This window comes from Tamandua tetradactyla, chromosome 11 (assembly GCF_023851605.1).
Source record: "Tamandua tetradactyla isolate mTamTet1 chromosome 11, mTamTet1.pri, whole genome shotgun sequence".
NCBI lineage: Eukaryota > Metazoa > Chordata > Mammalia > Pilosa > Myrmecophagidae > Tamandua > Tamandua tetradactyla.
The window spans coordinates 89,292,487-89,314,819 of NC_135337.1; the positions used below are offsets into that span (position 1 = coordinate 89,292,487).

The following is a 22,333-nucleotide window of genomic DNA, read 5'->3' on the forward strand; positions in this document are numbered from 1 at the left end:
ATGAACAATTGTCTGTGGGAAACTACTTTGATACTATATGCACATCTCCTTTTATGCCTCAAATTTTCAACCATGAATTTCAGCATATCCCCTGGTGGTCCTTGTATGCCTTTTTTTTGTGATGGTTGCCCCATGGCGTGCATTTGTAACCTTGACAAAAATGAGAGCGAAGAATGCAATACTGCACCCAGCCCTGAGATCTTGGTTTTAAAATATTCTCCAATGAAAAAATCATGGCTCTTTGGAAAAATGACTAATTCTAGGGCTGGACAACAAAAAAATAAGATGAGTCTGGGGCATCTCATAGTACCAGAAAGTAAGGAAGTTCTCAAGAAACAAAAGGATGGGGGCATGTCCAAGGGAAATGAGACCCCCTGAAGGAACTTCCAGTGATGAACACTGGCACATTTTGAGCAAGAAAATAAATAATTCATATTGGATTATAATCCAAAAAAATAAGATAAATATACGTGAGTCCATATCAAATACATGATTCAATAAATAAGCAAATGAGGGAGAAGGGACCAATATTTCTTACAAAAGAGTTCCAAATATGGAGCTCAGTCCTCTCCTTTCACCCCCATCCCCAAGTGTGGACTGGATTCAGTGACTTGCTTCTAATGAGTAGAGTATAGAAAGGAGGAAAAATAGTAGTTTTTAGTGGAGAAAACTGGCAGATATCATCTTAGCCAAGCGATCAAGTCAATATCATAAATAAGTCCTGTGGGTGTTGTGTACCCCTGGATCTGATGTGATGAGAAAGGCATTGCACCTCTGTGGTCTTTTCCTTCCCCCAAATCTACAACCCAAGTCTAAGCTTGAGAAAACAACACACAAACCCAAAGTGAGGGATGTCCTACAAAATGCATGGCCAGTACTCTCCTAAAATGTATCAAGGTCATGGAAAACAAAGCCTACGAAACTGCCAAAGACAAGAGGCCACTAGAGAATCAAGATGACTTAAATATAATTTTATATCCTGAACCGAATCCTGGAACAGGAAAGGTCGCTAGTGAAAAAGCAAGTGAAATCTGAATAAAGTATGCAGCTTCATTGATAATATTGTACCAATGTTAGTTTCTTAGTTTTGACAAATGTTCCCTGATTATATAAAATGTTAACGTTGGGGAAAGCTGAGGAAGGGTATACAACAATTCTCTATACTATCTTTATACTATTTTGGGGGGTAAATTTTCCTAAATTATTATAAAATGCACTATATAAAATTATATAATATTTAGTATATAATATTAAATAATATACTATATAAAATTATTCCAAAATTAAAAGCTTATTTTGAAAAATGAAAAATTAATAAAAATTGAATCAGTGTTGGTCAGCAATATTCAAAACAGTACTCAGACTTGTATCCCAGATCAGGGAGGTCATCTTTTAATAAATCTATTTACCACCATTTCTTAGTCAAGAAATGGCTTAATAAGAATGGCTTATTAAGTGCAGGTTTCTATGCTAAGAGTTTACAGCCTTGATTTGATCAATCCTTACAGCAAACTGAGAGGTAAGAGCTCCTGTTTCCATTTTCACACAAGGAAACTGAGATTTGGAGACGCATTTTTCAAAAGCACACAGCTAGGAAATGCCAGGGCTGGGATTTGAACCCAGGTCTACTTGGAGAATTAGACTCCACTTCCTTTTTATCTTTTGAGATTTGCACTGCACGAACTGCTCTGCCACGTTTCGCCTTGAGTGACAGCCCATTCCATCTCAGGCTCCACTTTCGGTTGCCTACATTATCATTTGTATCTCCCAAAGAATGTAGTACCCATTCCTCACGGGCATCCAGACAAGAAGGCAGCAATGAAATGTCTTTTGGCCAATCCATTCTTGCAGCTCAACATGACTGGTTTAGCTGGCAATTGTTTTAGCAGCTAAATGCATGCAATTTGCAGTTATTTATTTAGGGCAGTTGTTTCAGAGATGCTAGCCTCGTTCAATTGAATAACATTCTCGGAGGGAATGTGACAACACTGCTGATGATTGATAAATTAAATCCCCAGCTGGCGGTTGTGTTAAAGATGAAAACCAATGGCCAGGGCAGGTTTCTGGTGACCTGCTGTTAAACTGCTTCTGTCTGAGATGCTAATGGCATTCTAAATCTTCTTAGCTGGTCAGCATTAGTAATTTGGATTAGTGGGGGGTGAGGGGAGGTGTAGAGGGCAGGGTACTACCTACTGCAGTCATTTGAGAAGACTCTTATGATGACTTCTTGTCCATTCATCACCATTTTCTTGTTAATATGTGAGATTTTGGTACTAGAGATTCATATCTTTGGCTAAAGTTTTTTTATTTTTTGCAAAATGCATTCATGAGTATAATGCGCCTGGAGTCGTGTCATGCTTTAGCATGAATGTGTTTAGTTCTTTCTGGAAAAAGAGATTGAGCAATTGGGGAGTTAGAAGACTTGGGAAGAGTCCAGAGAGAGAGAGAGAGAGAGCCCCAATATGTCAAGCTGCATTGTCAGGCAAGCCTTGGGAATGTCATTTAGTGATTAAAAACGAAACAAAACAGTGTAGACATTTCTGCCTCCTGTGGGGAGGGGATGTTTGGAAATGTGTGTGGGCGTCTTTGGCTGTCACGTGACTGGGGAGTTACTGACATTTAGTGGACAGACGCTGGGCATCTAAACACCCCACAGTGGAGAGCTGTCCCACCCCAAATGCCAACAATGTCCCTGTTGAGAACCCTAGAGAATGCCAAGGTAGGAGCGGTAAATTTGTCCCCTTCCAAAATCAGGACTGCCAATCCTGGCTGCACCCCAAGGGAGTAATTTCAAAATCTGGATTCCCAGACCACCCTCCCTCCAGACTTGCTGAGTGGGGTAAGGCCCAGGAATCTGAATTTTTAAATAAAATTTTGCATGTGACTCTGATATGTAGCCAGCTCGTCTGCTGTCCGGGGACTGTGCTTCACCCTCTGCAAAAGGAGGTCAGAGTTTGTTGTGAAACTTTCGTGCTGTTTGTGCACAAAGAGAATCTCTGACCACCCTGATGAGCTGTGTTTCATGAGCTGTACATTCAGAAGTGTCACACACAATTTTTATTGAAGAATAACACAGAAAAGTGCATCAATCATAGATGCACAGCTCAATGAAAAATTTGCCAAAGGAACACACCTGAGTAACCACCCCCCTAGATGGAGAAGCTTCCAGAAACCCCCCCCCCCCCCTTCATGCCACTGCTGGTCACTTCTCCAAGCCAAGAGCAACTGCTACCTTGACTTCTAAAAGCACAGATTAGCTGTACCCGTTTTTTGAACTTTATGTGATAGGAATTAGATATTGTGTTTTATTTTGCGTCTGGCTTTTCTGGCTCAGCATCGTATATGTGTGGCTTGACCCTGTACATGTGTGTAGCTGGGGCTCACCATTTGCATTGCTGTAGACAGCCCCCATGTTTCCTACTCACCCATTCTCTTATTGATAGACATCTGGGAAGTTTCCGGTTTGGGGCTAATATGCGCAGTGTTGCTATGGAAATTCTAGAGCAAGCCTTTCAATGGACATATATCCTCATTTCTTTTGGATATATGTCCAGGAGTGGTATTTCAGCTTTAGTAGAAATGGCCAAACAGTTTTTCCAAGCGGTTGCACCAATTTGGACTCCAGTTATCAAGGTATGAGAATCAGAGTGGCTTCAAATCCATGTTCATGCCCCTGGGAAAGGGTCTCTCTCAGCCTCTGTGTTCTCAGCTGTAGAATGGGGTTGTTCTGAGGACTCGATGGAAGACCACCGCTTTTCCTCAGTAGGGATTGAAACAATGAGAGGTCACTTTTCCTTACTGAAAAGCTCCAGCGCCTTTAGAAATCTTTTTAGGCAGTGTGCATGCTATAAAAATTCAATCGTTCTCTACAAAACCAAACAAAAAACTCAATAATCTTCTCGGGAAGGTAATAGAAAACACCTTATATTTAAGTTCACTTCCTGTAGTGCGACTTTCTCATTTGACTGGCTCTTTGTAAATGACAGTACTTTTTGTTTTATAGTAACTTTCAGGTTCACTTTTTTTTTAAAAAAAAAGCAACTTTATTGAGATATAATTCACATACTATGCAGTTCACCCATGTAAAGCATGCGATTCAATGGTTTTTAGTGTATTCACAGAATTGTGCAGTCATTGCCAAGGTTGATTTTAGAACATTTTGTCACCTCAAAAAAAAAAAAAAACAACTCATGCGCTTTAGCAATCACCCTCTATTCCCCCACCTTCTCCCAACCAGCCCTATACAATCATTAATCTACTTTTTGTCTCTATAAATTTTCCTATTCTGGACATTTCCTATGAATGCAATCATATAATATGTGGTCTTTGTGACTAGCTTCTTTTATAATGTTTTCAAGGCACATCCCTGTTAAAGCATATATAAATTACCTCATTCCTTTTGATGGGTGGGATAATATTCATTGCATGGGTCCAGAACAATTTTATTTATCCATTTGTCCCTGGATGGACACTGTGCTGTTTTTTACCTTTGGCTATTGTAAATAATGACCCTCTGAATATATATGTACAAGTTTTTGTGTGGACACCTGTTTTCATTTCTCTTGGCCCTCTACTTAGGAGTGGGATTGCTGGGCCAGACAGTAATTCTATACTTAGTCTTTGGGGAACTTTGCTTTTACCTTTGAGATGCAAGAGAATATCAAGAACAAAAAGCATCGATGTTCGATATTTGGTGAGTGGTTTGAGTGAACCACCCCACAAGCCTTCCCCCCCTCCATCTCTTTGCAACTCCTGTTACTTCTTGGTTTAATCTTATTGTCCACATCTTGGTAAGTTAGGAAATCTCAAAGCCTTTAGGAAAACCATAAAGGCTGCCCCAGAATGGAGAATTTATATAAAGATAGGGCATCTTCTTAGAATGAACCTGCATACTTAAGTGGGGAAAAGTAAGTAGGGTTCAACTAGCTAAAGCTTGGCAATACAGCTGCCTTCATTCTCTTCCATTCCCCTTCCGCCCCTGTGTCCCAGTATGTGTTGGGCTTCTGGTACTATCTCTTTGGAAGGCAGTTCGGTGCTATCTGTAACCCTGAAGTTACACATACCCTATAACCCAGCAGTGAATTCCACCCCTCTGGATGCTTCTACAGAAATGCCTGTTTATATGCACCAGAGCATATTTGAGGCAGTAATATTTAATAGCTTCTGTTGGTGGTTGAATCATGTCCCCCACAAAAGGCATTTCGAGTCCCAATCCCTGTCCTAGAGGCGTGAACCCATTTGTATATAGGACATTTGAAGATGGTATTAATTAAGTTGCGCCCAGACTGAATCAGGGTGGGTTTTAATCCGATATGGCTGATATCCTTATAAGCAAAGGTAACTGGACGTGGAAGAGAAGGCACCAGGAGCCACCAGAAGCTCAATGGAACCTAGGAGAGGAAAGAGGGGACACCACTACATGTGTGCATTGGCAGGTGACAGAAAAGCCAAGGAACTCCATGAAGATACCAACCTCAGAAGGAAGGAAGCCTTTTAGCCTCTGAAACCATGAGCCAATAAAATCCTGTGTTAAGTCAACCCAATGTATGGTGTGTGTTTTTTTTTTAGAAGCCAGGAAACTAAAATAGCCCTCAACTGGGCATAGCCTAAATGTCTACCAACAGGATAATGGATAAACCAGTTGTGGCAGATTCATACAGTGGAATATTCTATAGCAATGAAAATTAATAAAGTACAGCTACATGCAGCAACAGATGAATCTTAAAGATACAATATTGAGCAAAAGAAGGCAGACATTATAGAAAACATACTGCATCATTCCATTTATGAACATTCAACACAAAACATAGGATTGCATAATAAGGTAGTAAAAATATAAAGAAAAGCATGGATATTAGCATAAATTCAGATTGGTAGTTAGTACTGGAGGGAAGAGGTAAGTATGTATGTGGACCTGTGGGTGGGTGGGTATTTCTGGAGAGCCGGCAATGGTTCATTTCCAGTCCTGGATAGGGGGTTATGAGTGTTAGTTTCACAGCAGTTTCCTAACCTGTGCACTTATATTTTTATGCATTTTTCTGTGTGTGTGTGTATTCTATTTCACTATTTAAAAAGAAGGACGGGAAATAAAGGCAGCAGTTCTGGAGAGAAGTGAGTGCTATGAAAAATTTATTACCCAGAAGCCTATCCAACAGCTTACATCTGGTTAGTTATTTGCTCCTGGGACTTAAGATATGCCACTTCTGGGATTTCAGAGGTAGGGAGAACCTTTATTCCAGCTCGCAGGGCTCCTGTGATTTGAATTTTTCCAAGAAGTGTCCTACACCGTTTTCTATACTTAAAAAAAAGTCTTCTGTTAAATAGACCGAATTTGTTTAGAGATTGATTACTTGCCCCTCTGGGTACGTATCCCTTTCTTTAAGTTCTTTCCTTGCTCCTGCCTTCCCTTTGCAAGAGGCTGGGAGCGTCCGGTTGTCTGCAACCTAAAGGGAACCGGTGGGAAACAGGGTTTCCTCCGAAGACCGCCCTAGGGAGGGGGGAATCTGTCCCAACTTCCCCTCGTCCTCTTCCGACCATCCGGCTCCCTCCTCTCTCTCCTACAAATTCGGGTGAGCCCCGTTCCCCAGCGCCTCTGCGATTGGTCCTGGGCCATCTTGAGTCGGCCCGCTGGGTGGGTCTCTCTCCTGTGCAACTCACCAATTGCTCCGCTTTGGAGATTCTCTGGTCAGCGGTTCAGACCTTTGAGCTCATCTTACCCCCCCCCCCTTCCTCTTTCCCATCCCTCCACACCAGTCTTATTTTAGTAAAACCAAGAAGAGAAGGAGGAGACGGAGGCATTTTGGGGGGTGGGGTGAGTGGGGGCAATGCTAGGCTTTGCAGCACCTAGGAGCAGCTATTGAGTGGCTCAGCAAACGGCGCAAACCTCTTTTTTTTTTTTTCTGTTGGGAATTTTCAGGATTTCATTGCTGCCATTTAACCCCAAGATGCGCCACGGTGGAGCGGAAGCCTTCGCGCGCACACGCACTCTCTCCTGAGGAAAAAAAAAAAAAAAAAAAACGGCAGCAGCTGGTGATTCAGGAAGAGAAAAAAAAAAAAAAACCCAGGGCCCTGCGACTTCAAGACACCTTTAAGAACCTCCGGGCGTCCCCTCCCCCTTCCTTCCTTCCTTTCCCGTTAATATTCTTTATTTTTAAAATTTCAATTTTCGGCTGCAGATCTTTCAGCATTTTTCAGGTCTAGACTCTCAAGCAAAACAGAGAGGGGATTTTTTTCCTTTTTTTTTTTTTTTGCCGCCCTCCACCCGCTCCCCCCCCCCCCCCCAGCCAAGGCCTGAATTTTATTTTTATTTTTTTTAATTAAAAAATCTTTTTAATGGGCAGAACGCACTCATTTTGCAAGCTGCCAGCCTGACCGGACCTCGGAGGAATTTGAAGCTTCCACTGCGTGCTGGGGACGAGGGCGGGGGGGGGCGTCCTTTGTAAAGCAGGCGCGTCTTAAAGGGGGTGTGCGTTGGTTTTTTTGTTGTTTTTTTTTAAACTGCTATTTTTTTTTTCTTCCCCGGAGTGGGTGGAGTGGGGATTGCCTGGATTCCTTCCTCGGTTTATTTTTTGCCTCTCTTCCCTCTCCCCTCCCCTGCCCACCTCCCTCCCTCCCCCCCCCCCGGGCCCCCGCGCCCCGCCCCCGCCCCTCCCTCGCCGGGGTCAGCCTGGAAGATGTCCCGAGCTGCTTTCCCCGGCTCGGGCCGGGCAGCCGCCTTCTGAGCCCCCGACCCGAGGCGCCGAGAGCCGCCGCCGCCCGATGGGCTGGGCCCGGGAGCCCCGGCAGCCGCAGCGCCAGCGGCCGTCTTAGCAGCGCGAGCGGCACCGGCGACAGCAGTAGCGGCGGCGGCGGCCGCGTCTCCGCATCGTTCGCCGCAGCGTAACCCGGAGCCCTTTGCTCTTTGCAGAATGGCCCGCTTCGGAGACGAGATGCCGGCCCGCTACGGGGGAGGAGGCTCCGGGGCCGCCGCCGGGGTGGTCGTGGGCGCCGGCGGCGGGCGAGGGGCCGGGGGCAGCCGGCAGGGCGGCCAGCCCGGCGCGCAGAGGATGTACAAGCAATCCATGGCTCAGAGAGCGCGCACCATGGCTCTCTACAACCCCATCCCCGTCCGCCAGAACTGCCTCACGGTCAACCGCTCGCTCTTCCTCTTCAGCGAGGACAACGTGGTAAGGAAATACGCCAAAAAGATCACCGAATGGCCATATCCTTTGCCCCCCAGCCCGGCGGCGGCGCCTCCCCCCTCCTCCCGCCGCCTCCCCTCTTCCCGGGCCGGGAGAGAGACCCGGGGGTTGATGGGAGGCGGGGGAGGGGGGTCTTCCAGGGGCTGGGAGGGGGGCCACCGGGGAGGAGTGGGGCGCCCTCTCCACCCCGAGCTGGGTTGTGCGCCCGTGGAGGCTCGGGGATGGGGAGGTGGGGGAATGGAGCACCCCCATACACACACACCACCAAGACCCATTCCAGAATGAGGGCCTGGGGTCCGGCAGGGGCCTTGGTGTGGGCTCTCCAACCGGTTCCCGAGGGTTCGGGGCTCCCCGCGACGAGCCGGGATCCTGCCCCTCACCCGGAATCAGCCGGAGCCACCCCCCCCCCCCCCAAGAAGCCGGGAGCCTGCTCCTGGGCAGGGCACGCGGCCTCTCCCCGAGGTGGAGGTGGAGGCCCCGCTCTCTGGGCAGGACGCGTGGGGACTCGGCCAGAGAAGAGGCAGTGCGAGACCATGGGGTGTTGGCTCTGTCCAGCCAGCGCTGTCCGGAGTTGGTGTCCCTCGGTGGGCTGCTGGCCCCCTTCTGGGGAGGGGAGTGACTGCCTGCAAGTCCCATTTCCCTCACCTGGGGAATCTCATCCTCTCTTGGGGTACAGAGAGCGGATGCCGTTTGTCCATCTGGACCGCTGGCCTGGAGGAGCCAGCGTGGGCTATTTAATAAGAAATATAGGGCAAGAGAAAATAGGGTGGTGGGTCCTTCCTAGGGTGACAGGTCCAGCCTTGGGTTGGATTCAGCTTCTCCCACCCTAGAGAGCCAGGAGGGGACTCTGGGAGAATCCGCTTCCATGTGGAGAGATCAACTTTAGCAGGTAAATGCCTCGTTTTCTTTTCTTTTCTTTTTTTTTTAATCAAAGATACAGAGGATGGAAAGGTGAAGACCACACTTTGCCTTATTGAGATTCTATCAAAATGCAGATCCCATCTGTGTTTCCTTTAAATCCCTGCCTGCTTGAAATAAACCTTGAGGAGGTCTTAACATCTGTTGAGATGTAGGCAAGGCCAGGGTGGGTAATTAGCTGGGCTCTCTAGCAGTTTTCTAAGCATGACCCAGATTCTGAGTGAGGGGGAGTTGTCCCTGCTTCCTGGCTGGCCAGCCACCAGCCCATGCCCAGGTGGGTTGGTTCTCAGCAGGGTTCCAACTGGCTGCCCTCGGTGCAGCAATGGACAGACCAGGTGGGCCCCCTGGAACTCAGGGATGAGTCTTCCACCCTCCTTCTTTTGGTGTCTGTCTTTGAGGGTCAAATGCTCAGTGGAGTTGGAGTCCGAGACAGACTGGGTCTTTATCTTTGAGATGGATTCACTTCTAGGTGGGCTCAAGACGGAGCCAGGTCCTTGGCTTCTGTGTGCTTACATTGTGATAGAGGCCACTGAGGTTCTGGAATGTGTCAACTGTCTACTCCGAGGGTGGAAAAAATTAAGAGGTTCAGCAGAGGTGATTTGGGGGGGGTGTACCCCTAAACCACAGCATCATCTCAAGGGGTACCCGAAGGCAAGACCCAGACCTTTGCCCTCTAAGTTCCAACCTCACGAAGAAAGAGGCCCCCAAAGCTGGAAATTCCTCCCACCGCCAGGCCTGTTGAAATGCTCGAGGGTCCTGTGGATGGTGGGGGCGGGCAGCACAGCCGGTGGGGGGACAGGACAGTGTTGGCATGCTCAGATAGCTGCAGAGGTAAAGGGGGCTGTTCAAGAGGGGTTCCGTGGGCTGGCAGGTTTCCCGGTTGAAAATGGCTTAGACTGCCTTCTGGAGCCTTGTAGAGTCTTCTGGGGGGGGGGGGGGAAGGAAGGAGGTGGGGAGTCCTTCTGTTGTGTCCTTAGCTCACACCAGGACAGCCTGGTTCCCGCAGACCAGAGGCTGTCGGGTAGTTGGGAGGGGGGTGTGGATGCAGTGGTCCGAGGGGAAGAGGAATTGCAGGTGAACTGGAAGCGTTCTCTGGCAACCTCAGGTTTGCTTTGGCAAGTTCTCCAGCTTTCTTGGTTGCTTGGTGATGTTTGTGCATTTCACTTTTCTGCAGAGTTCTTGTTGGCCTGAGGTAGCAAAGGTATTATACCGCCCCACTCTGGAAGAGAAGGCTCCCCCCCCCGCCCCCACCCAATCTGTCACCAGGCAGGGTCATCCAGGATCGAGCTTTCTCTGGAGGAGACGAGAGGAAGGATACAAACTCTCCCCACCCCAGGGTGGCTGGATAAGAGAATCCGGGTCAGTCGGAGGAGATGAAGGTTGCATGTGGACCATGGAGAAATATCAAAAGAGCAAGTGTTTCCAAAGACTCTATTGAAATGTCAAAGATTCAGGATCCCAGGATAGAACAGTGACTTCTTTCTCCAAATACTTCTGCCATTAGAAGACACGTTTAAATATTTAGTTTCAGCTTTTAGAATAAAGCCTAACATATGCATAAGAAAGTGCAAAAAGCAGGTCCAGTTTAATAACTGTTCCCAAAGGGAACACACCCATGCAGCCAGCACCCAACTACAGAAACGGAGTGTGAGCTTCCCAGAAGCCCCCCTGGTGCTCCAGCCCAGCCATCTCCCCCACAAGGGTAACTGCTCTCTGACGTCAGACCAAACAGATTTGTTTTGCCTCCTTTTGAATTTCATACACACGGAACTTCAGTCTGTTCTTTTAGGTCTGCCTTCTTTTGCTCAGCATTGTGTTGGTAAGATTTACCCGTGTTGCCGTGAGGGGTTCACTGTCATTACCATGTAAGATTTTATTGTGGGACTGTGCCACAATTTATTTGCCCATTGCATTGTTGATCAGCATTTGGATAGTTTCCAGTTTGTGCCATTGGAACATTTTTGTTCATGTCTTTTGCTAAGCTTTTCCTCCCCCCACCCCCCGCCCCCTGCCCCGCATTTCTCTTGGGTCTAAGCTGGGAGTGAAGTTGCCCCTGCCTTCTTTTGATGCACATATGGTGAGACGTGTATTTGAAAACAGTGTTTAGTAAGGGTTGCAGGAAATTGTAGCAAGTAGATTCCTCACTGTCTAGTGGAAAGGAGGGAGTGAAGGTTCCATGGACTCAGCTATCTGCTCATAAGACCTAAGAATCTTCCTTCTGAATGCAAATTCCGGCATGATGCGCGGGTGGTGTGGACAGCCTTGGGTTTCCCACACTCAAGGGTACTTTTGATCTGTGGTCCTGTCTCCTTCTGCCCCCAAAGGCTCACACTTGAGTGCAGTGAAGAGAGTTAAGTTTTCTCATTAATTTTATTTTTATTCTCTTCCTTAGTAAGAAAACCCAAATGGAAGTATTTGGTATTCACATTTATTTCGCTGCCCTTTTTCCTCTTAGTGTATGCCAGGCAGCAGGCTGTCCTGGCCACACGCCTTGGTCCTCTATTTTCATTGATGGGAAGTTTGATCTAAATGTGGCTGTGATGGGCTCTGATGACTTCTAAAGAACTCAAATCTGTCAGCTTGCTAAGGCACATCTGTCACCCTTCCTAGAGTCCCCCACTTAATGCCACTCGCTCCTTTTGATGTTCTAAAATGTGCCAATGTGAATGTAATTCCCCCCCAACAATGCTACCAGTGATGGCGGGTCCCCCAGTGAATGTGGGGTTGGAATTTGCAAGCACACACAGTTTCCTGAATCCCACGCAGAATTCCAACTTTTTCATCCTGTCCGTATTTGCAGAATCTTAACAAAAAAACCCAGGGGCTTGTTAACATCAGGTGACCTATTAATATTTGCTGACTGGTCCTCCCAGAATCTTTTCCATCTCTTTGAAGAGAAACAAGTGGGAAACAGAGGGAGCCCTTAATAGCTTGGGTCTCTGTCTATCCTGAAAAGTAGAAGGTACTAGAACATACCACTCTAGAGGACAGACAAGTAAGATCCTTCTAAATGAGATCAGCTTGGCTGGTATTTCCAGAAAAGCAAAATCTGGGAAGTAAGAATTAGCTTGGCTTTTTCCATTGGGGATTTTTTCCTACGAGGGTACAATGCCTTGTCTGCGATTCTGAAATCCAAAAAGCTCTGAAAACCAAACATTGTTTCTGGGTTCGTCTAGCTCAACATTGACCTGAACTGATCAGGACGTTATTTATAGTCTTTATCCCTTGGTGCAAATGTTGGTATGTTTTGCTGCAGAAATGTTAAATATGCTTGATTTGGGGGTCCTGCTCTATCGAGAGTGTTTGAGTATAGCATATAGTTGGTGCTTCTCAAAATCTAATTTGTTCCTGGTGCCTGCCCATGCAAAAAAAAAAAACAAAGCAAAAAGACCCAAAAATCTAATGTGCATGGGAATTGCCACGGGGTGGGGGTGTCTTGTTGAACTGGGGTGGAGCCTGGGATTCTGTTGGTCCGTGAGCCACAGTTGGGATAGCCAGGCTATCTCATAAATGCCTCCTGTTGCCATATTTAATTTTTTTAATTGGGTTTATTGAGGTATAATTTACGTATAGCAAAATTCATCCTTTTTAGTGTACAGTTTTGTAAGTCTTGACAGCTACCACCTTCATCAAGGACTACAGTCGTTCATCACCCCAAAATATTCTTCATGTGCCTCTTTGAGTCATCCCCTCTCCCCCAACCCCCAGCCCCTGGCAATCGTTGATCTTTCTCCTTCCTTAGATATCTACCTTTTCCAGAAGGTCATATAAATAGAACTACACAGTCTGCAGCCTGTTGAGTCTGGCTTTTTTTCATGCAGCACAGTGCCTTTGGGATTCATTCGTATCATTGTGTGTGCCAATAAAAATGATCCTTTTTATTGCTGAGTACTGTTCCATGGCATGGGTGGACCACAATTTGTTTATCTACTTCCCAGCTTTAGGACGTTTGAGCTCTTCCTAGTTTGGGCAGTTATGAGTAGAGATGCTATAAACATTTGCACATGGAACACTGGAAATTTAAGTTTCATTTCTCTTGGGTAAATACCCAGGAATGGGATGGCTGGTTGTATGTTTAAGTTTATAAGAGATTGCCAAATGGTTTTCCAAAGTAACTGTGCTGTTTTCCACTCCTACCCTTGTTATCTTTCTAAAAACCCCAAAGTCTAAACTCCAAAACTCATCTAGTCTCAGGCATTGCAGATAAGGGATTGCAGACCAGTAGAACATGGCAGAAATGGTAGGTCACGTGATAATCAGGGAAGGGGAGGAATTGAAGCTGTAGTTTGCAGCTATGTGCAGAGATGTGTAGCAAGAGAACGGGGTCTCCTGAGTGGATTGCATTGGTGCTGCTACTTGCCAGTAAAAATCCAAGCTCTGAGGCTTTGAGACTTGTTCCCATCTCCTTGTTCCTTGCTGCAACCTCAGTACGCCTGGCACAAAGTAGATGCCCTGTAAATGTTTGTCGAGTGAGTGAGAACATTGCCTCCTCTCTTCTCCCCTTTGCCAAATTGTATAGCCTCAGATCTGCCCTGGTGCCAATGTTTTAGGGTTTTGGTGGGTATTCCATGGTGAGGAGATGTCCGTGGGCTTATTGGACTCAAGAAGGTTTTTGAAATTTTAGTGCCTGAGAATTTGGGGAAGCAGTGGGCTCTTAAGTGTGAAGTCTTCCTTCTGGAACTTGGTGAAGGCATCTGTTGTGTGCTTGGGGCATGTGTCCCCTTCCCCGTACCCCCCATTACTGAGCAGAAATATCACTCCCTTAGGAATGAAAGGCACTGCTCTGGGAAAGAGAACTGAATCCAGAGATGATGAGCATCCAAGAATCCTGCAGTTAAGGCATTTCTGAATATGCTCCATCATCTCCTGGAGAAGGGGCCTGGTGGGTGGTGCAACAGAGAGTGGGTAGGAAATCTCTCCCCTGAACTCTGGGTCAGTTAGATTTGAATCATTCACTGGTCCTGTCACCTTGGGCTTGGGTACCTCAGTTTCCTCATTGCACATATTGCTTTTCATAGCATCTCCCTTGGAGGGCTTTGGGGAGGTTAAATGGGGTCACACATGGAAAATGTTGAGGACGGTATCTGACACAGAGAAAACCCCCACTATCCATTAGCCATAATCCCAGACAGTCATTTCCCCCCCACACTCCAATTTTCTTTTTTAGAATCTTAGCTAGAGAGAGGAGGCTTCTTGGTAGGAGCAGAAGGTACTGCCGTGACTGGCCAATTTGGATTTGTTAATCTGAGTGTGGCATTCTCAGAAGCAACCCTCAGATATTTTCCATTTTCTTCAGAAGCTTTCAGAGGAAAAAGGCAATGCCCAAGATATTTACGGGGGAAAAAAGCAATGCCCACTTGACCTATTTTTCTGTTGCCTTTGGTCTAAGATAAAATTAATTCTTTTCCCCTCCCTTGACCGCACCCTCTGTGGGTGACAATGTAAGGCATATAATTAGCTTTACCCCCAACTTGGGTTTCAGACACCGCCAGGCACTGGAGCTTGTCTGCACAGGCTGACCAGCTGTCCCAGTTTGCCTGGAACTGTCATGGTTTAGGGGCTGTGGGGGACCGTTTGGCCCTGAGTCCGCTGGTTCCTCTAGATGTAAATGTTCATCTTAAAATGCAAGAAGAGTGGGGAGCAAAGGAGATGTCAGTGCCCTGGGAAAGGTGAGGATTGGAAGCTTTCTCCCTCCGAAAGCCAAGACATTTTCTTTGAATGAATTCTACTTTTGGAAGCTGCCTTTAAGGCAGCTAATGCAACAGAGATCCCGGCTATGAAGCGGAATTCCCAAGTTAACTCCGGATCAAGTTGTCTTGCCTTGCCTGGGTTAGAGAAGGTTTTATCTCATTTCACTCTGGGTTTGGCCTCGCATCTTCCCCGAAGATTCAGGGCTGGGCCTGGAATTAGGAACTGTGATCTCCCTTTTCCCCTGAATAAAACTTCTCGAGAGGCAAGTCCCACCTCTCTGGAGTAATGGAGTAAAACTCAATTTAGTTGCCCACTTGGCAGTAAAAAACATTAATACTGCTGCCCAAATAACATTTTAGTCCTGTGTGTGTAAAAATACATATAATTTTAAAACCAATTTTGAAGTATTTTTATACAAGCAGAGTTTGCAGAAGGGCTCCTAAATTTTTTTTTCTATTAGCTTTTTGGTGTAGTAACTTAGATACGATGAAAAAAAATCCCATTTTAACTACTTTCAAGTGATCAATTCAGTTATATTAATCATTCACAGTATTGTGCTACTGTCACCAATAGCTATTATCTCAACTCTTCATCACATCGAACAAACTACTCGTTAAGCCATAACTCCCTTTTCCTCTCCCCACCACCCCATTGGAAACCTATAATCCACTATCTGTCTCCGTGAAATTTGCATCTTCTAGGTATTTCATGTAAGCGAGATCATAGGAGATGTATCTTTTTGTGTCTGGCTTATTTCACTCAATGTCATGTCTTCAAGGTTCATCCATGTTGTAACATGTATTAGAACTTTATTCCCTTTTATGGCTGGATAATATCCCATTGTGAGGATACTTCTTAGTATGCTTGTCCATTCCTCTGTTGATGGGCACATTGGCTTCTTACCTCTTTAGGCTACTGCAGGTAAATAGTGCTGCTATAAACCCTGGTGGACCTCCTACCTCTTGATGTTACCTCTTTATTATTGAGAAAAAGTTGACCCATTTATCTTAAATGAGATGTTGGTGTATCTTCAAGAACCAATATCAAGACCTGCCATTTTCTTTCACCCCGTTGACCTTATTGTTTTCTTCAGTAAGAGTGATGGTGTGTGCAGGCTGAGCTGGTTTGTGCACTCGTCATTACGAGGTGGCTGCAGCATGTGGTGGAATCGGTGCAGGGACGTGCCTCTTGGTGCGTAGTGCCAGCAGTTGAGGAGATGGAGAGGAGAGGCAATATGGGATGGAAGCAAAGTTGTACAGCGTTTAGGGATAGGTAACCTTGTCTGCAAACTCAGCTCCATCTCATACTGGTGGCGCTTCAGTCTCCTCATCATTAAAATGGGGATCGTCGTCTTACCTCCAAGGAATTGTGTACATAATATCCAGATTCGACAGAGCCACAGAGAAAGAAAGCAATGTGGTCAGGGGCTTGGGAGAGGGGAAGATGGGAGGTGGGGGGAGTGACTGCTTAATGGGTACGAGGTTTGCTTTTGGGGTGATGAAAATGTTCTGGAACTAGATAGTGGTGATACAGCCTTGTGAATACGCAGCATATCACTAATGGTAAATTTTATATTGTGTATATTTTATTATTAAAAAAACACCAAAACATAGTGTGCTGTGAAAGCAGGTGGTATGTATTGAGTGTTCTGTGCAGAGCAGCAGGATTGCCTTTGGACTCCAATGGGGGCTGAATATATAATTGTGGGATTTTTGTGAGGGTGTTTTTTTTTTGTTTCTCAGGTTAGCAGAATATTGCTTTGATCGTAATTCTTAGCTCGTGATTCATTCTCAGTATTGTCTCTCAGCTTATTTTTAATATTTTTTAGTGTTTTGTGGTATAATTCACATAACACGCAATCAAGCGTTTGGAAGTACACAGTTCAGTGGCATTGAATTCATTCACAGTGTTGTACAACCGTCGTCTCCTTTGGCTGATTTTTGTCTCATCTATTTCAACACTGTATAGCAACACTGGTGAACCCACTACCTAAGTCAGGTGGGTGGTCCTCCAAGTGGGGATCCTTCAGCGGCAGCATCACCTGGAGAACATTTCAAACAGTGCACTTGGTAGAAATGCACATTCTCAGGCCCGACCCCCGGAGGGTCAGATTCAGGGCCGGGTGTGCCTGAGAATGTGCATTTGTACCAAGTGCCCACCCACATTGTGCTTTTGATGCTCATTTGAGAACCACTGAACTAGAATGTGACAAATAACTTAATTCTACCCGTGGGCTCCTCCCCTGCTTTCCCCCACCTTCCCACCTCAAAGGCAACCACTCTCCTGAATTGTGTATGTCTTATTCCCTTGCTAATTTTTCTTTTTAGGAAGAAAAGAAAACTCGTATCACAGGTTTATATATGCCTTAATATAAGTTTAACTCTTCTTATTTCTGGCTTTTTATAAGGCGTGGTATACTGTAGGTAGTCTTTTGAGACTTGAACTTGCTTTTCTTCAAACAACAGTATATTTCTAAGATTCAGCCCTGCTGTTGAGTGTAGCTGAGGTCACTTATTTTTCTCTACTGTATAACATTGTATTCTGTGATGATACAACAATTTATTTACCCATTTTCCTAGGTGATTGACATTTGGGATGTTCTCAGGTTTTGGGGTTGTTGTGTTTTTTTTGTTTTTTGCTATTATGAATAGTGTCACCGTGATGAATAAATACTTCTCGAATGAGTGAATTCAAGGTGTTAATTTTAGTCTGTGTACTTAGGTATCTAGCTTCAGGAGATATGAGATTCATCAGCATTTTGGGGATGCCCGCCATCTGACAGGCACTGGCTAAACCATTTCACAGTCACCTCATCACTCTCTCGAAGAGCTGGGTCAACCAGATGGCCCCCATTCCTGTTTGTCTTCTGTTGGTCAGAACCTGTGGTTTAGATATTGGCAATTAATGTGGTAGTAGAGAGGTAGGATGGCAGAGAAGTTGATAGCAGGGACTCTGGAGCCAGAGGTTGCGGTCAAAATCCTAGTTCTGCTAGTTACTGGTTGTATGATCTTGGACAGGTCACTTAAGTGCTCTGTGCCTCAGTTTCCCCGTCTATTCAATGGCAATTCTAATAATACCTCTCTTGGAATATTACATGGACTAATACCTGTAATGCTTAGAATTGTGCCCGGCACTTAATAAGCACTATATGTGTGTATGAATGGATGAGTGGATGGATGGATGGATGGAGGGATGGATAGATGAATGGATGGAAGGATGGATGGATAGTTGGATGGTGGAGTGGATGGACAATGGTTGAGATGATGGATGAGTGGATAGACGGTTGTACGGAATGGACAATGAATGAGAGCATTCATGGATGGATGGGTGGAAGGGTGAATGGATGAATGATGGAATGGAAGATGGATGGATGTAAGGAAGGGAGGTGGATGGATGGGATATTGGATTGACAATAGATGGTTAGGATGATGGATGGGTGGAAAGATGGAAGGATGAGTGAATGAGATGATTGATGAAAATATGGATGAGGAGAAGGATGGATGAATGTGTGGACTTCTTTGCCTGGCCACATTTGTGCTTCTCTGACCCAATGCTTGAAATGATGCGTGACCCACAGTAGGTGCCATAGAAGTGATAGCTATTATTATTATGCCATTTCTTGCTTTGGCCCTCAAATCTCTTGATCACTGTTATTATTTGGCATCTCTATTTTTAACCCACTCTTCTGGGTGATCAGTTCAACCACCAGTACTTCAACATGTAAAACAACCACAGGGTCACGTTGATTGTTGACACTTGAATTCCATGATGCCCAGGCCCAAGCAGAATTGTCCACACCTTTCAGCAATCCTTTTCCATGTTCTTAATTTTTTTGCCCCATTCCCTGCTCCCGCCCAAGACCATGTTACTCTCTCTAACTATCCTAAGACTCCCTTTGCCTCCAATCATACCCATTCCCTTGCCTACCTTCTGCCTAACGGCACCATCTTTGAGGACATCAGATACTTCAAAACAGCCCAAATAGGCCTGCTTCCATGAGGGCAGTACAAGGACTTGGAATATTAGCACAAAGTAGAATAGCCAGAATGTTTATGGACTTGATTTGTTAGAATGCAAATTTTTAAAAGTTTGGCTTGCTTCTTATCAGAAGGCAGCCTTTTAAATTATGGATCATGGGTACCTGTTTTGTGGGTTAGAGGGACATCCAATTGTCCATCCATCCATCCATCCACTCCTCCATTCATACATACATATAGTGCTTATTAAGTGCCAGACACAATTCTAAGCATTACAGGTATTAGTTCATGTAATATTCCAAGAGAGGTATTATTAGAATCTCCATTGGATAGACTGGGAAACTGAGGCTCAGAGCACTGAGCCATGCAGTTAGTGTTGGATGGCTGGGTGAGTGGATGGTGGCGTAGTGGGTGGATGAGTAGACCAACAGGTAACTGGACTGGATTGAAAGGTGAAATGGTTGATGATAGGTGAGTGGGTGGATGGGTTAGTGAATGGATGGTGGAATGGGTGGATGGACGGGTCGTGGTTGGGTGCAGGGCTTATGGAAGGGTGAGTGTCCATCTTTGGTTCTCTCTGAACTTTGATGTTCTTACTGACTAGGGGATGACCAAGTCCCTCTGCTTACCACCGAGGTTGTACTTATTCCAGTGTTAAGTGAATCTTATATGCTTTTGTGAAAATCAATAAGATTGTGTGTTTATGTCTTATTTCTTAAATTCGAAAGCTCCTTGAGAGTAAGGGACAGTGATTTACTTTCCTCTCATCCTCCCGGTCAGTCTCTGCACTATATCATGCATAAATATTTGTTAAGTGCGTAATGGTGATGAAAATACACAATGTTGTTGACAAAGATTCCTAAAATTCCAGAAACACCAAATTTTGTTTTTTTCGGCACCGAGACTGAAAGTAGAATTTCTGCCAGTGGATAGGGTAATACACAGTTGTGGGTTAGTAGAATATCTCTTCCAAGCAAGTTGGGTAAATGCCTCAGATTCTTACCCACTGGTGAGATTCCAGATGTAACAGGTCATTGCTGAAATTCCTGCTGCTCTGTTACACGTTTTAAAAGGACAAGAATGTCCCAGGGACCCTGTGATCACTGGGAACCAACCCCCTGCTCTCCCACCCCATTCCTGCCAACTAGTTGTTCTCAAATTTAAAAGTGCTTAAAAAATCACTAAGGATGCTTGTTTCAAATTCAGATCCCCATTCTCCAGCCCCAGAGGCTCTGAGTCAGTCTGGAATGGGGCCCAGGCATCTGCATTTTTATCAGCATCCCGGTATCCTGAACAAGGAAAACTCTTCCAGGCGCCGCCAGAGCAAAGACCCAGCTTAACTTGTTGATCATTGGCTCTTCAGCACAATTCCTGACACAGGGCAGACATTTAGTAAATGTTTGTTGAATGACGATATGAAACCCTACTTGAAATTGCACTTAAGTATTCAATATAATCACCAATCAAAGCATCTGTTAAGTATGGGTTGAGTTCATTCATTCACTCAACAAAAGATTTATTCAGCCCCTATGGGGGGTGCTGGGCGCTAGGTTAAATGCTACATGGGATGGGAGAAATGAGGACACTCACTGCCTTATAGACATATCATGTGTATTTAGTGAGAACTACTGGTTTAGTGAGACGAGAGAGTGATTTAGAGCAAGTAGTCACAGAGGGCTTCTCTGAGGAGTTGACATTAGAACAGAGACTGGAGTGAAGTAAAGGATCCTACAGGGATGTGGCTCCTGTTTTCTCTTTGATCTCATCTCCTTCATTCTCTACCCTTTCCACTCTGCCTCAGCCCCACTGGCCTTTTTTTCTGCTCACACTCAGCTCATTTGCATCTCAGAGCATTTGCGCTGGCTGTTACCTCTGTTTGCATCACTGTTCCCCCAGGTCTTCTTGGGACTAGCTCCTTCACCTCTGGAGACATTTTAATGTGTTCCATTCCATGCCTTTTCATGGATATAAAGATATTTTTTCTTTAAGAAATGAGGGTCATACAATACAATCAGTATTCTAACTTGCTCTTTTTAAATATAATGTCATATTGTGTACACTTTTCCGTGCCACCAGGTACCCTTGTAAAACATCAGGGTCACCAGGTACGGTTGCACAAGTTGTCTACTGCACATGGGCGTCGTATCTCATAGCATAGGCATCTAAAAACTGTATGTTTATTTTTTCAATTTCCTAGCTGATGGAAGCTGCAGAATCTTGTTCTAGCAAGATGAAGATATTATGACACTTTTTTGACAGATGGACCCAACAACTTGAGAAAGGGGCATCTTATTTAAATTCACACAGTTACACTGGGAAACTGCAGGAAAGAATGCTGTTAATATCTGATGAACAGTCCACTTTATGGCTGCATCAAACTTCCTGTAACCTTTTCCAGTAGTTTGTTTCCCCTTATAAACACCCTGCAGTTAACATCTTTGTGCAGAAATCTCTGTCCAAGGTCCTGATTACTTTCAAGATAAAATTGTCTAGAGAGGGGAGCGCCAAACCTTGGCATTCTGTTATAACCAGTTTCCTTGCATCTGTAGAAGGGATTGGTTTATTCAGGAAGTTGATGATGATAATCATGGAAAGACCACTGATTGGTGTGGAAGTTTTCCTGGGAAGTGGTTTTGAATTGGGGGTGGTTTTGCGCCCCACCCCCACCCCCAGGGCATATTTGGCAATGGATGGAAACATTTTTGGTTGTCATGACTAAGGGGGGGGGGGCAGGTGTTAATGCATCTAGTCGGTAGGTACCAGGGTTGCTGCTAAATACCCTACAATGTCCACGATATTCCTCTGTAGCAAAGCCTTATCCAAGCCAAAGTGTCAACAGCACTGAGGTTAGGAAACCCTGATATAAAAGGTGATCCAGGTTTCTTGGAAGGGAGTGGGTGGATGTAGGGTTTTTGGGTGACTTAAATTTAATTTACAGTTTCTCTTCCTAGCTGGGTGTCTAAGCCAGCTTTCTGTGAACTTTAGATCCCACACGATCAGCAACAGGCTTGCTACCAACAGATTCGTTGATGTAAATATAGATGAGTATATAGAAAGAAATCTCAGCCGGAGTTGGAAAATGTTGGGATAAAAGCTGCCGTGGCCTCCCTTTCTCTCCTTTTCCTTCTGTTGCCCAGTTGAAAAATCGTGCCTCTCTTTTTTTTTGGCTCCTGGCATCATAAGTGCTGCTGGTGTAGACCATGGTTCTGTATGCCTTTATTCTCCACTCCTGGGGCTGGCATTCATTCATTCACTCATTCATTCATTCACGCATGCATTTATTCACTCACCCACTCATTCTTAAATGCATTTATTTGCTTACTCATTCATTCCTTCATAAATGCATGCATGCATTCACTCATTCATAAATGTTTATTGGGCACCTGTTATGTGCCAGGCAAATGGGAGGAAATGAAAGCTGAGAGGTGACCAGGACAGATTGTGCAGGGCTTTGTAGGGACTTTATTTTACTCCAAGGAAAGTGGCATAATCACTCCCAAGTTTTCCTGGCACACTTATTCTTTTTTTTTTTCCATAACAAAAAGGGGGATCAATCCATATGTATGT

The 22,333-nt window shown here is 45.1% G+C and overlaps 1 protein-coding gene and 1 pseudogene across 1 annotated transcript in view; one reads left to right on the forward strand and one right to left on the reverse strand.

The window, feature by feature from the left end:
* LOC143650974 (UPF0711 protein C18orf21 homolog) overlaps positions 1–7,865 on the reverse strand; it is a 43,421-nt pseudogene extending 35,556 nt beyond the window's left edge.
* The window catches only part of CACNA1A (calcium voltage-gated channel subunit alpha1 A), a 303,811-nt gene that overhangs the window by 74,328 nt on the left and 207,150 nt on the right, over positions 1–22,333 (forward strand). Inside the window, 1 exon segment of the mRNA XM_077119400.1 lies at positions 7,907–8,200. Within this exon segment, the coding sequence (XP_076975515.1) occupies positions 7,907–8,200 (294 nt within the window).